The 15862-nt window shown below is 44.3% G+C and overlaps 1 protein-coding gene across 2 annotated transcripts in view; it reads right to left on the bottom strand.

Moving 5' to 3' along the window:
• Positions 1 to 464: 464 nt before the first annotated feature.
• Positions 465 to 15862, bottom strand: part of LOC119660898 (transcriptional activator cubitus interruptus) — a 151304-nt gene continuing 135906 nt past the window's right edge. For both annotated transcript variants that reach the window (XM_038069834.1, XM_038069835.1), the window contains 5 exons: positions 11276 to 11517; positions 5232 to 5746; positions 4720 to 5157; positions 4323 to 4487; positions 465 to 4200 (listed from right to left, as the gene is read on the bottom strand). In XM_038069834.1, coding sequence (XP_037925762.1) covers positions 1528 to 4200; positions 4323 to 4487; positions 4720 to 5157; positions 5232 to 5746; positions 11276 to 11517 — 4033 coding nt within the window. In that variant the 3' untranslated portion in view covers positions 465 to 1527. The remainder of the gene's footprint in view (positions 4201 to 4322; positions 4488 to 4719; positions 5158 to 5231; positions 5747 to 11275; positions 11518 to 15862) is intronic.

Here is a 15862-nt window from a genome sequence, read left to right as displayed (position 1 = left end):
AAAAAAAGACAGACAGACAGACAGATGGACAGACAGACGTAGACTCGACTCTAATAAGGTTTTGTTTCACACAAAAACGAGGAGGACTAGACCATCGCTTCTCATCATTAAGCCGACAGAAGGTGAAAGATTTACGGAAGTTCTAAACGAGATTTGCCAAAAGATCGAGCCCAAAGACAGTGGAGCAGATATGCTTTCTACACGGAAAAGAAGGGAGTTCTCGTTGAATTAAGGGCGAAGACTCCCACCAACTCATCAACATTGGCCAAATGGCGCTGAATTTGGAAGGAGATGTATATGTACATCTATCATCAGCGTAGTTTAGGTATTTGGTGGAAAGATATCATAGTCCATTGACGTGCTCCGGGATGCCCCTCCTGCAGATACCTATAGAGCAACTCATTTGCCCTCTAAACTAAGAACTATTTTATGTTTCATACTAATTGAAAAATCCTGAATTTATTGTAAATAATAAATTTTTCATTTATTTCATCAAAATATGATAAAAAAGATTTATTCTCTGATACATAGTAAAGAAGCTTATTCGGTAGAAGTTTTAGGTTTTCTCGTATATGTATAAAAATCATATAATTTTATTTATATCTAAGATACTAAGATTTAAGATATAATTTCTCTTTCATTTTAATTTTCTTGAATTCCTACTTTCGATTTGTTTCGTTAATCTTTTTTTTTTTTTTCTTATTTTCTATGTTGTTATTTCATAGTTTTGTTGATAACTTAATCAACTGTGAAAGCATCTTTGCGTTATCTAGAATTATAATTCAATTCGATATGGACTGGATTAATAAATCGAACCCTCAAAGACCCTGGAAGGGGGTCATTGTAATGTCTTCGTTCCGTATTTTGTCTTTGTTTCGTTCAATTTATTTTATTTATTTTGCGATTGATTTTTTTAATTTTATGATAATTCTATAATAGATAAAGATTTTTTATCTTAATTTAATTTATAATCTAAGATATTTAATATGGTTTTACGCTTCGTTATTCACTTTACCTATTTTCTAGAATGTTTTTTTCTTTATTTTCCCTTTTTTTTAATTTATAGCAACTACAATAATTCTGCAGATCACCCTTAATATTGAAATAAGAAATTTTTAATTTTTAATTTTTAATTTTTTTTAATTTTCTAATTAAAAAACAAATTTTGTAAATATAATAATATAATGCACTGAAATATCCAAACTTATTTTTAAAAAATAATTAAAGATTATTAAAAAAAAGAACTCGCTCAAGAAGTCACGGGAAGAGGTTCTGTGATTTTTTTTTTTTGTATAATATCTTTTATCTGTCCCAAAAAAAAAAGATTTTTTTGGAGAGAAAATAAATTCTTGACGTTTTCAAACTATTTCGAGTCCATAGTTTCGTAAAGTCTGAAACATCTATATGACCAATGTATCATGCTCTGGTCGAGTTAGAGCTGAAAATTGGCAGTTCGACTGGTTCCTGGTTCCCAGGAACCTCGAGGGTATCTCGAACAGTCTAAATGATAAAGAAAAACTACTTGCATTATTGGATCATCTGAAGGAATCGGTTTTCCTCGAGCAATGAATTCAAGGACGTGGTCATGTCATTTATAATCATATTTGAGCTAGGATGTGTTGAGCTGGTCACGGTATCATTTGTGCTCTCAACCCAATTCTGACAATTCTGTACATACTCCAGCGTTCGTTGGTACGCGTCCTGTCTCATCCCAGTGTGATTATATGCCACGCCCTGGGAGCTCTGATTAGTATCCATTGCGGTGGGTGGAGGCATAAGTGCATTGCCTAGATTCGTTTGAGCATTGGATCCTTGCTGAGGAGCTGGTTGAGGAGGTTGTTGTGCTTCCTGGACAAGCTGGCCAGCTGCCTGAGGTCCAGAGTACACTTGTCGTATGGAATTCGGGTCAGCTGGTTGTGCTGTGACTGGGCTTAACATCACTTCAGGTGCCTGGACCGAGTTTAAAGATGGTGGCACAGATGCTGGAGACATTTGAGATTGACTAATATCGCCACATTGTATTTCAGGAGTGGCGGAAACCAGGTCATTGTTGACTGTTTGTGGCTGCTGTTGTTGTTGTTGATTGTTGAAATAGAACTTCTTGGGAGAATCACAGCAGTGGTTGCCGTTAGATATATTGGAGCAACAGTTCCCCGCACTGGCTTCGGTGCGATGATAGTAGCCAGCTAAGTGTATGCAAGCTATGGCACGGTATGTAGTCATCATGGCTGCATTAAGGTTGTACTGCTGCATGAAACCGTTGTTAGAAAATTGGTTCTGCTGTTGCTGTTGGTGATGCTGATGATTGTTGGGGTTATGTTGCTGGTGTTGATCAGTCGGCATGGTCGAACTAAACTCATTGTAGCCTGGGTAGCCTCCCATATTCGTCGTGTTGTAACAAGGTTGCTGACGATTTTCTTGCTGCTGCTGATGATGCTGTTGTTGTTTCGGGATCGCACCTGTGTACGGAGGCTCATACTGATTACCTGGTCCAATTCCAGTTCCATTATATATCATAGAACTACTCGGATTCGTTCTAGGAACGCTAGAGTTAGCCTGTTGCTGCTGTTGTGACTGCGTGTCAGTCGTCCAGTTGAAGAGACCATTAGGTGAATTGGTATGTTGTTGCTGTTGTTGCGCTTGATAGCAATCAGAAGCAGTTTGCTGCTGTGGCACATTGGTGCCTGATGACGGAGACGGTTGTTGAAAGTCGGCCACTTGATTCAAGTATTGGAGCATTTCATCTGGTATCACAAGCTTGTTCTCCACCATTTCCCCCTCCTCTACTTCATCGAGAACGACCTCCTCATTTGGATGATGCACAGGTGGGACAGCAGGACAAGTAGTCGTTGCTGTAGTCGCCGCGGAATTGACTACGCAATCAGGCTTGGCTTTCGGGGTGATGGACCTTTGTGACGGAACCGGTGATATCAACATTCTATTATAGCTATGAGTAACTGGCTCTGATTGTCTTCGATCCATTTGGTTCTGCAGAAGGGTGGCATTGTACTGATGTGTGGGAACATTGGGTATTGAATAACGCCCACTAGATTTCATCGAGGCCCCAGCTGGATTGCATGCCATGTGACCTTGTAAACGTTGCAGATGGGATGAGATCAAATGAGATGATGGAGGTGGCGGAAGACTTTGACCACCAGTCGTTGTCATGGACATTTGACTAGAACGCCGCGAGCAACCAGGCGAAATCGGATCATAGAAAGACGACGATGAAGCATTGTAACTATTTGGACGCATTGTAGATATTGAGGATAATTGTGAAGCCTGGCTGCTCCTTCGGCTCATATCCGCAGAACGCATACTGCAGTAATACGTGCTTGCATTCGAGTTGTTACTGTCACGTCGCTGTATAACCACAGCCATACCTTGTCCGGGTAGCTGAGTGCCACTTGGCGTCTGAGGTTGCAGCCGACATTGAAGGTCAGTTAATTGAGGCAGACCTGACGTATTATTCAATGGTGCTTGTGGCGGGAGAACTGTCCCGGGTTCCATTTTTAAGTCAGTTATCCGTCGATTGAGCTCACCAATGCCAATGTTGCATCGATTTATTTCAGGAATGTTCGTCAAGGCGTTGACTGATTTAGCCTGCAAGCGACTTTTGAAGCGATTTCGAGGATTGTTAACACCATTGGTTGTCATAGTACATGTCGTACTACCCGAGCCTCCAATACCATTTCCCGTCCCTGAGCCGATACCAACCATCGCTCGTAAAACAACTGGTAAATCAGCCACCTCCAAGTCCTCATCCTCATATGGCCAAGCTGGATCATCGGTGGCAGACACACTTCCTCCGATAGGTGCAGCGGTTGTATTTGAAGATGGTAAACACTCAAAATCTTCGTGGACGCCATTAATGAGATGCGACACTCCCATAGGGCTGTTAATAGGCGGCTGTCCTGGCGAATTTGCTTCCGATTCGGATTTGATACTGGGACTTGAAAGGCTTGCTGTCTTGCCTGAATGGAGATCCTCACTGCGTGGACTGGAATCGATACCTGTAGCTCCGTGATGATTGTCATCTGTACCGTTGGTGCCGCCACCTCCCCCAGGGTCATGCGAAGCACCCTTGTGCTTTTTATTTGCATAGAACTCGGCCCCGTGAACAGTTTTCACGTGCTTACGAAGTGAACTGGGGTCTGTGTAACGTTTAGTACAGCCAGGTGCCTTACAAACGTAAGGTTTCTACAGAAGGAAAAATAAAATTGACATCTGATTAGAATATCTAGTTTGTACCAAGAAGAGTCTAAGACTTAGCTTCAAAGACCTTAAGAGTAACCGAGGAAGGCTAGAAGCCTACTACTAACCTCATTGCTATGCGTTCGATTCTGATGCTTCGCTCGATCTGATGCATTGCTGAAGGCCTTGCTGCATCCAGGATATTCGCAAGTGTAGGGTTTCTCTCCGGTATGCGATCTCAGATGAGTTTTCAAATTTTCCAACCGTGAATAAGCCTTACAGCAGCCTTCAAACTATTTCCCGGAGAGATGGATGAAAAGAAAAAGCAAAAAGGATACGTGTTAGCGAAAACCTGTCACTAGAAGGGAGGGACGGTTAATACTCTATGCCTCTTCTACTAGCTACAGAGTGCTGGGAACTGTAAGGACATTAGCAGGGATCTACGGGAACAACTAATGCATATGAAGAGCATACAAACTTAAAATCGTAAAAAGGATGAACAGATGATCATATATATATACTAACTGTGCATTTGTGAGGCTTTTCGCCAGTGTGCCGTCGCATGTGTACAACCAACATATATTGTGCCTTAAATGGTTTCTCTTCGCGAGAACAGTCTTCCCACCTGCATACGAATGATTTCTTGTTGGCGTGGATGTGATCGTTGTTGATATGCTTAACCAGTTCCTCCTGGGTCATGAATTCAATACGACAATCGCGCCAGTGACAGTTGGTTTCGACAAAATCGCCTGGCTCATCTTTAATCTCGGTGGTATCAACCGTTGCGATATCGCCATCTGCATTCTGATGTCCATTCATATGGGTCCCATTATTACCAATCGAGTCCCGCTTGCAACGACTCCGACGTGCCAAGGTGTTCGAAGCGCTGTCTGCCTCAACCTGGACAACTTGGGTACTGGATGAGGGTAGTTCCGGTTTCTGTCGTTGCTGCTCTTCCAGGTGCTGAGAAGAAGGGATACCTTGAGACCTTTTCCACCAGAACTATTTACTGCTGGAAGACCAAGTGTGATACTCACCGGTGGTTTCGGCAGTGGATTTGACGTCTGCAGTGGATGATGCGCCAAGGAGAACATACTGGCTGAAGATGGATTATGATGTGGGGGCAATGGATGAAGAAGGCCAGCTCCTGCTCGTAATAAATGTGCTTGTAACTGTTGAATATGCGGCGCCATTCCACTAGCTGAATGCATGCCCAGAGCGGGGCTCATTGCTCCTGCAGACAGATGACCATATGATCCACTTGCACTACTGTTCCGGGATCCATTTACTATAGTTGCTAGCGAGTTGGGTGAAAAACGTATCATGGAGTTGATATCGAATGAGTCCGAATACGGTGATGAGGATAAGGCACGTTTACGGCTAACACTGGCGCGTATACTACCGGATCGTGGACTGTTAAGTCGGGAACCATCTATACTGAATGGAAAATCTGTGCTGGCCAATGAACTCGGCGGTGGATGGATATCGCCTAATGGTCCACGCCCCCCTAGGTAATCAGAGTTGAGTCCAAGACCTAAGAATGTTTGTTGTGCTAAATTGGATGAAAGAAGTAGTTGGAATTGAATACTGGTTGAGAGCTTACAACTAAATAGATAAAGCAATGTTGTGTTGAAGTATGTGCTACTATTGGGATCAGGATGGGTTTCATTGAAGGTTAAGTATCAAATCCGCCTTGTTATCTATATGGCATACTGGTCCCCAGCCCAGATAAAGGAGCAGGATTTGAGGTTGAGGTTGAGGTTTCAGGCACTATCCTCAGTAAAACAAAACTAAAATGCTGAGATCAGAGAAAGAGAAAAACATAGTTGAGGTCACTCCGCTATGCTTAAATCCTACTTGATCTCTCTTGGTGACAGGTCCCACGACAGACCGACCAAGAAAATGCATTCCATGTCGTTAAAAACAAAACGATCATGTTGAGATATCCTAAGCCTCGGGGAAATGCAAGGGCATTCACGACTCAGTCGACGCGGCAGGACGAGCCCCGTTCCAGCCAAGAAATGGGCAAAGGTTCTTGACGCATAAAAGATAAAAGATGGAAAGGCAGAGGCACTCGCAAGAGCTCTTCGGAGAAGGCGCATTGATATGGACACCAAAATTACCAAAAAATCCCGATGGTCTGATGCCGAAAGCGAACGCGGTAAAAATGGTTATAAACATCTCTATTTTGATAGCCACTCAATATAGTGGGGGGCATTGTATCTCTGGGGTTTTTCTAGACTTCCGCAAGCACTATCGACATTTGAACCAATTGCACCTGTCAGCGCGACTGAAGTGGAGGAATGAAATCGATAAAAGCAACAGGACCTGACGACATCGCATCTGAGCTCTGGAGTACGAAGAGCTGGGACCCAACACTGTGGCTCAGTGAGTTCTTTAATCGGGTTATTGAGGTAGGTAGAGCACCATCTGACAGTTCCAATATGGAAAAAGAAAATTAGTCCAGCGGACTATTCAAATTACCATCCGTACTGGTTGCTGCTCCATACCATCAAACTTTTTAACCTTTTTAACATTTTTGAAGGCCATATTCGCGGTATTATTCAAATAACCACGAATCAAGGGGGGTTTGCCAAGAACTGTGGAACTACTGACGCAATACAGGCTGCACGGTTGCTTATGGAAAAACACCGTGAGTAGCATCGCCCTCTATATATTACATTTCTGGATCTGGAGAAAGCGTTTGACCGTGCGCTACACCAACTCATCTAGTATGTTCTGTGGAACACTTAGTGCCAGAAGAACTCGAGTGATAGGTTGCTATCAGCCAATGGAGAACTGCGTTATGAAATTACAACATGCATTAGCGCAACTTGGGTGAAGTGGTGTTCCACAACTTATGTTGTTTGTGATCAACGTATCAACGAACGTCTCAAAAACAAAATTGACCTCATTGTCGTCCGGCCTATCGCCTTCTATGATGCTGCGTGTTAGCCGACTATAAAAGACAATGAATGATACCTCGCGATGATTTAGACAAAGATGTTGGGTTGGACCGCTGGCTTAACTCTCCATGATCACATCCGAAATGAGGATATCTGTGACCGGTATGGGGTTGCAGCGATCGTGGACAAATTTCGAGATAGTCGAACGGTGACTTAGTACATTTTTCCGCCAGGTCAGCCTTCTATCTAGATGGAGTCCTAGATAGGTAACTTCATTTGATTGTAGAACAGATATTCCGTTTATGTAGTTTCAACACTGGACATGTAAGCTTCTGCAATGTAAAGGGGACATGTTTGCATTTACTTTCAATAACCTTGATCCTCCAGCGAGCTAACCACTTGTCAATTTTTCTTAGGTGTTTTGCTAGCTCAAGCTTTCGTGAGAGCTCAGTATTGCAGTGTCTTCCGCGACGTTGGAGAAGAACAGATGAGGGCAAGTCGGGAGGTCTACTGTATATAGCATTTATATCATTGGCCCAATGACACTACCTTGCGGTACGCCTGCTTGCTTGTTATATTTCCCAGACTTATTGCCGTGTTTAACGAAGAACTTTCTGCCAGTGATGTAGGAGGTGAGTATTTTATGAAAAACAAAAGTTCATAGATGAGGCTTTCATGTCGCACCTTATCAAACTCTGTCGCAATACTCAGAATTGTTCCTTTGGTCCATGCCTTCGAAAAGATTGGGGTAGTGGTTTCGGCTGTGTGCAGCCAATGTGAGGAGGAGGAGGAGACAGCCCTGCACTTTTTATGCAGCTGCCCGGCATCCTCAGATCTCAGACGAAGACACCTTGGCAAGATTTTCTTCAATGAAGAATCTACACACTCTCTGCCTCTTGAGAATGTTCTCAGATTGGCTAAAGCCTGCGAACACCGTAGGCGGGAAGCCATTGAATAGGCAACTTACGGGGATAGTACAATGAGCCTAATAATGGCCTGAGTACTCGGAGCTGCGGCTCCCCCCAGTTAACTAAACTAACTAACTTGGTCCATGCCTTCATTGTTTAATTTTTCGTTTAGTTTTTCATGTGGAAGCGTCCTATGTAGCTCCTCTTCACTACTGTCAGTCCCTTTTTTAAGCTCAGAGAGCAAGTTGTTTGACAATAATAACGTCTCACTTTCTTGCTTAGCAGGTTATCGATTAGTTTCGAAGATGAGACTGCCGAAGTTGTACGTGCCTTTTTGTTTGGTGTTACATGATGAGTAACTGCTTTGATCATGTCGGCAAACGCCCTGACGGCATTATCAATGTTGAAGGGTAGGTATAAGCATAAGATAAGATGATTAGTGAGTGATCAGAATCTAGATCGTAAGATGGCTAAGACGGCAGTTGTTCCCGCTGGATCTTCTTAGTGACTGCGAAGTCTATAAGGTCCGGAATTTTATTGGGGTCTATTGGCCAGTAAGTTGGCCAGTAAGTTGGCCTTCCACTGGGTGTGAGCCACAATGTGTATGCTTCGCATAGTAGTCCCCCTACATTAAATTTTTTACCTTGGATTTTTAGTCCTGAATTTTTTTTTTGGCGATCACAGGCGCACCACCCCATTCTACGGATTGAAGTTGCTTGAATGCTTTTTTTATGATCTTCAAGGGCGTGACGTTTTACTTGATCTTCTATCCCAATTTAGCCGGCAGGGACTACTTTACACGGCAACGACTACTCCGTGTGAAATAGTCTCGCTTTTCCAAATCGCCCTCGTGGCAAGTTGCGCCCACGTGGCAGGTTGCGCCCTCCCCCAGTACCCCTAGCATCGTATAATGTCAATTTCATGGTCCAAGAGAGATTTTTGGAGTTCTAGCTTGTGGCGAAAAACGCCGTTCGCATGCCAGACCATGACCAGATTTTGGTCGTTCCCATTTAAGGGTGCGCTGACGTTCTTCACGGGCAACCACTTCTGTTAAGTTTTCGCCCTTACGGCAATAGATAGCTTTGCGCTCCTTGGCAAGGAGGGCAACGGGGATCACTCCCGCCATCACCATCACAGCCGGTTCGGAGACGGTACGATAAGCAGACGCCACTCGCAAAGCTCCCCGCCTCTGCACTTGAGCAAGGCGTTTATGATGCACCTCCTTGTCAAGGGCATCAGCCCATACCTCCGCACCATAGGGAAGGACGGACTGCGTTGCCCCCATGAGGAGACGTCTCCTAGTTGATATAGGGCCGCCGACATTCGCCATTAGCCGACTCAAGGCCGCGACTCCTGCTGCAGCCCTGCCCGCGGCTGCTTTGATTTCCTCGACGAAGCTCATCTTCTAGTCGAGGTATTTAATCGCCAAAACAACAATCCGAATTGATGATAGTCAATAATGAGGAAAGAGCTAACCCAAAAGCGGCCCATCATCTCCACTGACGTGCCCCATGGACATGGTTGACGAATATGGATCAAGTTCCTTGAACACTTCAGCCCTCTTCACCTTACGTCCAAAATTGAAGTAATTGCCCCTTTTCGACTTCCCGCATTTCTCCTCCTTGCAACCAATGTCAAAACTAGTGCCGGTGTCGGAAAGAGCTGATCGTTACCTTTCATTGATACGGCACTTGACTAGGCTCGGTGAAAAAATATTAAACCCTCCCTCTGCTTATGCCTTGTACTCAACACAGAACAACGTTACTCATTGCATGCGGGGGATTCACAGGTTTGACAGACATATAGACATTGAACCGATTCTAAAAAGATTTTGTTTGCATTTTTGTTGTGCGTTCTTGGCAGCGTCACTGAATTGTCGACTTCCAAATCTTTGCAGGGGTGGGTAGGTGCTCAGCAGTCAATATAACCAAATCCCAATCTATATCCTTCAAGAGAGGCAGGGTAACAACCCTGCTCATCGAAATTAATAATCTTATCCTTGCGCCCATGTCAAAGCCGCCTCCCGTTTCGGCAGGGAGATAACAAGGGCCAGTTCGATCAGAGACCATTTTAACTCCATTATTCCTTAAACCGTAAATGCAAGGAAGTCAAGGATTGATTTTGTAACTGGTTTTTCTTGGGGTCTCACACCCCTGGACTTGGCACCTGTTTGGAAGACTTAATCCCACGGTCTTCTTAGGACACGGATTGATTTTGTGACCACAATCAAAGGCCCGCTGAGACAAGCAACAATGGTCCCAGTCTATATCAAGTGCATGGTTTACCATTCATACTGGTGGATGCAAGACCTACCTTAATCTCTACCGAACTAAGGAGTACGGTAGTCGTGTTGAAACGCAACACCACGCCGAGGCCCAAAGGTCTCTTTTCACTTGAGCATAACCACAACCCCCATGAAACTCCCACTAAAGGGGCCAACCGCCAACAGAAGGGTTCTGGCTCGTGTAAAGGCGTCCCTGCTCCCTTCTTGGCTAGTTCGTCCGCTGCCTCGTTGTCTTCCAACGCAGCATGGCCTGGAACCCAAAGTATTTAGACCTTGTTGGACGAGCCGAGTGTATTCAGTCTCTCAAGGCATTCCCATACCAGTTTAGAGTTCACCTGGTTGAACCTAAGTGCCTTGTTCGCTGCTTGGCTATTGGTGAGGATAGCTATGTTCTGCCCCCTATAGTTCCTTTGGAGATTAAAGGAGGCACATTTGTCTATGGCGTACATTTCCGCCTGGAACATGCTAGTGTACCTGCCCATTAGCTCTGCCCTCTGCTGTGAGGGGTCCGTCAGTGTACCAAGTGATCAGTTGCTGGTTTAAGCCGTATGTCGCAGCCACGCTCTCCCAGTTTGCCTTGTTAATGCAACGTGTTTCAAACTTCTTATCGAAGTGAAACCTCGGTGTCATGTTATCCCTTGGTATCAGTAATTCGGTGATCAAGCTTGCGCCTCCTAGCGAATGGTACTATGGTGGTTTTGGCTGTTTTAGATTTACTTTTTCAACCATTAAGGCTCTAAAGCTAAACTATAAAGCCTCATTATCATAGAGGAAGAATTTCGACCCTCCGGGGACGGAAAAATAATACATTCCTTCAGGACCTTCTGAGGTCGATTACATTCGTGGATTTTGTACGCCTTTTTACAGTGTTTTGCAAGGTTCATCTGAGTCTGCACCTATGGCGAACAGGGCCCAAATGAGCCAAAGCTAAAGAAGAAGGATAGGATCCTGGTAAAATAGAATAATCTAATTTTCTCACTTACCATGTAAAGATGCTGTCGGACTTGCATGCTGTAATGAATACAAATGCTCCATGTAACCAGGAATTCTGTAAGCTGGATGAAAATCATGTGGTTGTGGTGGTGGTGGAACACCAGGTGGTTGATTGGCAGCCGACGGTGGTGGTGGAGGCGGTGGCGGTGGCGGCAGAACTGTAGCTGCTGCAGCAACAGCAGCAGCACGTCGTGAAGCTAAAAATTCCGAATAACTTGAACTGTTTGTTAAACTGAAAAGAAAAGAAAAAAAAATCATGTCGTTTCAGAGATTCGAGTCACAACCAGCAATTGAGGAGGGGGTAGAATCCAGGTCTTCCAATCATAATAACCTGTCCAACTGATGATGACTCTTTCCAATCAGTTGTATGTCTTCCAGGAAACATTATTCTCTATTCGATGGTCTACTTATCTTGGGCATTGTCTTTTAATTACTGTTCATATATGCTAGTGTCTTCATCGCCATCGTCGGAAAGAGCCTTACCACTGATGCCGATACCCATTTCTAGGAAGCTCACTAGCAGAAGCTAGCCAACTCCAGTCCAAGGCTGTCGCTCCTATTACCTTCCAATGTTCATTGTACTACGCCTAGTTCCAACTATAGCCATCCATGATTACCCTGTGTATGGCTGCATAGACGGTGTGACATAGCTGTAGCTGGGCCGGTAGTGCCCACAATAGAGTGAGAAAAGCCATTAGTATGCATGTGAGATGTACAATGTTATCTTCACTTGGGACGCATGACATAAAAACAGCAGCGACCAGCAGCAGCAACAATTAAGACAGAGGAGCAATCATGTGCACAGAGCTCGAAAGAGTAGCGAAATGTGGGACTAAAAAAAGGATTGGGCCGAATGACGAAGAATGATGCAAGTTTCTAAAGGGGTCGTCAATCAAGACATGTTGGCTAAATATATACATACTATATATCGACAAGTGACTAGTCTTTCAAATTGCACAGGATAAAGCTACCTTAGTTGGGGTCAATTTTTGGTATAGTCTCAAACATTGTCAAGGTTGAGAGAGGTATGTTCCGAAAGCGAACTTCCCGGGTCTTGGCAATTTGGAGGAGACCAACTATGACCTTGGTTGGCTGGACTGTTGATACACTTTCCATGTATTGAGACGTTACTTAGTGGACATTATTAATCGTTTAACAATTGTTATCTTAACGCAAAAATATGCAAGCGAAAATAATGAGAAAGGAATGAACCATGCCCCCCAAGAAAACCCCGCTACTTTCCGTGACTCCTTCACAAAAGTTGACTAAACTACCCCCTCAATTTCATTATTATCATGTTTAATGTTGATGAAGGGATAACATCACAACAACGGGAGAAGCACAATGCAAAATGCGCAATCACCTCGGCTCACCATTCTTAGGAAGTGTAAGCTTCTTTGGAAAACCAGGAGAACCCTCCCCCGATAGTAGTGATCACGAATTAAGCTCCTTTTTGTGATTCTCAATATTAAGGCAGATATAAGCGGTTAAAATTTTTCCCAAGATTCCTCCAAATTTTGGCAAATTCCCTGGTACCCTGACTTGCGAGCTTGACTTCGACCCTCCATAAATCCCTTGGCCATCACATCCTAATAAAACCAGAATCAAGAGACACATATCTGAAATTCGCAGAGGCATAGGGTCATAGGGAGGCAATCTCAGGAAGCTGTGAAAATTATGCACCCATCCTACTTTCTTACTCCCCCCCCCACCCTTGAAGGAGAGTTAGCGCCTTTCAACTGCTGTGAAGGCTAACGTCCTAACGTCCACCTTATCAAGGTGCCTTCGCCTGGGGTTTTCATGTCCCACTTCTTAAGAGACATAAAAAATCCCGCTTTCCTCTGCCGGCAAGAGTTCAAATTTGTCCACTGGGCTGCGTGAATCCTCGCAATTTCAGCCTCGTAAGTAGACGTGACAGTGGACAGCCGCATGCCGAAAGTTGGTTCTGGCCCCACCATTGTGAATCAAAACCCTTGGCCGGCCAGTATGTCAGTCTTATTATCAGCGACATGTGAGTGCAATGGCACCGACATCAGGGATGCTTCCTTCATCAACCCCGTCAGGTTGCTTACATAGCATGCTGGTTCAAAGTACAGATAAAGGAGGAGGGTCTGAGGCAACGTGCTTTCAACTATCCTCAGTAAAACAAAAATAAAATGCTGAGATCAGGGAAAGAAATAGAGTTATAGTTGGAGTCACTCCACTATCTTAATTCCTAGTTGACCTCTCCTCCTGGCAGGCCCTGTGACAGGCCGACCAAAAAATGCATTCAATATCCGTGTTCATCATGAAAGAACGGGTGGAGAACGACCAGTGCAGAAAGTGTGGTTCGACGTTAGAGACATTGGGCACGTATAATACCTAAATCCCTCATGGCTTCCCTTGATATCCTAGGACTCTTACACAGTCTGATTCAAACCATACAGAAGTACACCATTCTGCATACGTTCTCGATATGGCAGGGAGTTCTCGATGGATTCTCCCAGTAACCTACCACCGGCCACTACCACCAGCCCCTTAAGTTGTTAAATAGTGAGACATAGCATGTGCAAGGGAAACTGTGAGCACTGCAGGTATCCCTGACAAGAAAATACCAAACCTATCATATCAGAATCGTCCAGCATTCAGCCTTCCAATTTGCTTTTATATCAAGAGAAAGAGTAAAGGTTGGAAACTACTTCCTCGTTTTTCATCCCCAATTGGCGAGATCATGGATTGCGTTCAGAGTTTAAGAATTTCCATAGTTTCACTTCTATGATTTGTTCTGCGTGGCAAAGTTTCAGTCCTAGGTACGCTGCTGATCTATCAAAATACATACCGTGCATCGATTCAGACTAGACGAATAGAATCAATGGAATTTGCAGAAAGCTATAAGTCGAACACATGATAATTCCAGCTTAAACTGACAAAAGACAGCAACACCGACCGGGTGATTCCGTCTTTGAAGATGGCTTATCCTCATGAGGTTGACGTCCTAGGCAACCCTTCTTTCTGGCCTAAAGGTCTATACGTCAAGCGTCGTCCTGTTTATCAGAATATTAGGGGTTTAAGAACCAAGCTTAATTTATCCGCGCTGTCTCAGTAACACCATGCCACCTGTATCTCCGAAACCTGGCTGGACGATACCATATTAAACTCCGAGTTCCCCGAAGGGTACTTCACTTTCCGTTGTGACAGGAACTGGCGTGTATCTCGTAAGTCCACCGATGGTGGGGTCCTAATTGTAATAAAAGATATGCTCCTCGCCAAACTCGTCTTCTCCTTCTCTGGTTTTCCTTTTGACTATCTTGCTCTTTGTGTCTTCCCGCCCAACTTCCTTCCGTTCATTGTACCTTGCGTATATGTTCCCTGTGCTTACCCCTGTCATCTGTATGAAAAATTGTTTGACAGTTTGTCTGAACTTCTTACTGTCAGATTCCCTTCCCTCCCTTTCTTCCTTTGTGGAGATTTTAACCTCTCTATGCTCCACTGGTCTAATCATCCTAGCCATCCAATTCCTTCCAACAATCTCTCCCATTCTTCCCTTCTACTTTATTCCTTTATGAAAACTTACTCTGCCCTGAATTTCAATACCACCAAAAACTCCTTGGGCCGCACTCTCGATCTCTTCCTTTCCAACCTCCCCGTACGTCATCTCTCTTTATTTCCTTGCACATCCCCGTATGTCAAAACTGACACTCATCACCCCGCACTTGAATTTGAAGCGGAGCTCCCTCGTTCAAACCCTCAAAACCGAGCATAAATCTACCAAGTTCAACTTCCGCAAAGCCAATTTGGATGGTCTGAACTCAGCTTTAACGTCTTTCAACTGGGTATATATATTAAGCAAGTCAACGTGTGATCAATCTCTAAACACCTTTTATAATATCCTGTCCGATCTCCTCTCCTGTTATGTCCCATCTTCCCTTGCCTGCCTACGTATTATTAGCCTGAAACATGGACTGCGGAAGAAATTTCCGGCTTCTAAGAATGAAGCCGACATTGCTCACTTTAAGGCGAATAAAAGGTATTTAAATCGCCCTTGCCCGCGGTAACTTAAAACCCTTTTGGTCTCACGCTTGCAATTCTCGGAATCCCGCTCAATCTCTCCCTACTTCTATCAGTTTTGCTGACCCCACTGCCAACTACCCAAAACAATCCTGCCACTTTCTCTGCACCAAACTCTCTTCAGTGTTTTCTCCCTTCACCCTCTACGCCTCTGGTCATTTCTCTCCTTACGCCTTCCTTGGTTGAGTTCCTGGTAATCTTGACCCCAATATCGGACCTGGCCCCGATGGGCTTCCTAACCTCTTCCTTCTTAACTGTAGAAAACACATTTCCCTCCCCCTGAGTATAATCTACAACCAATGTCTAGAAGAATGCTAGTTTGCCCATCTTTGGAAAGAGGCCCTTATCATCCCTATCCTCAAGAGCGGAGACTTTTCTCTTGCTGTGAACCACCGCCCCATTACTCTTCCCTCCTCTTGCTCCAAAATTCTGGAAAGATGCGTCAACGACTGGTTGATCTAAGACTTCAAACCTTGTAGTCTTTGCCAACTTCGTTGCTAAATGCCTTAATTCATGACAGGAGGTACATG

Source organism: Hermetia illucens, chromosome 7, assembly GCF_905115235.1.
Source record: "Hermetia illucens chromosome 7, iHerIll2.2.curated.20191125, whole genome shotgun sequence".
Classification (NCBI taxonomy): domain Eukaryota; kingdom Metazoa; phylum Arthropoda; class Insecta; order Diptera; family Stratiomyidae; genus Hermetia; species Hermetia illucens.
This window is presented reverse-complemented; position numbering and strand designations above follow the sequence as displayed.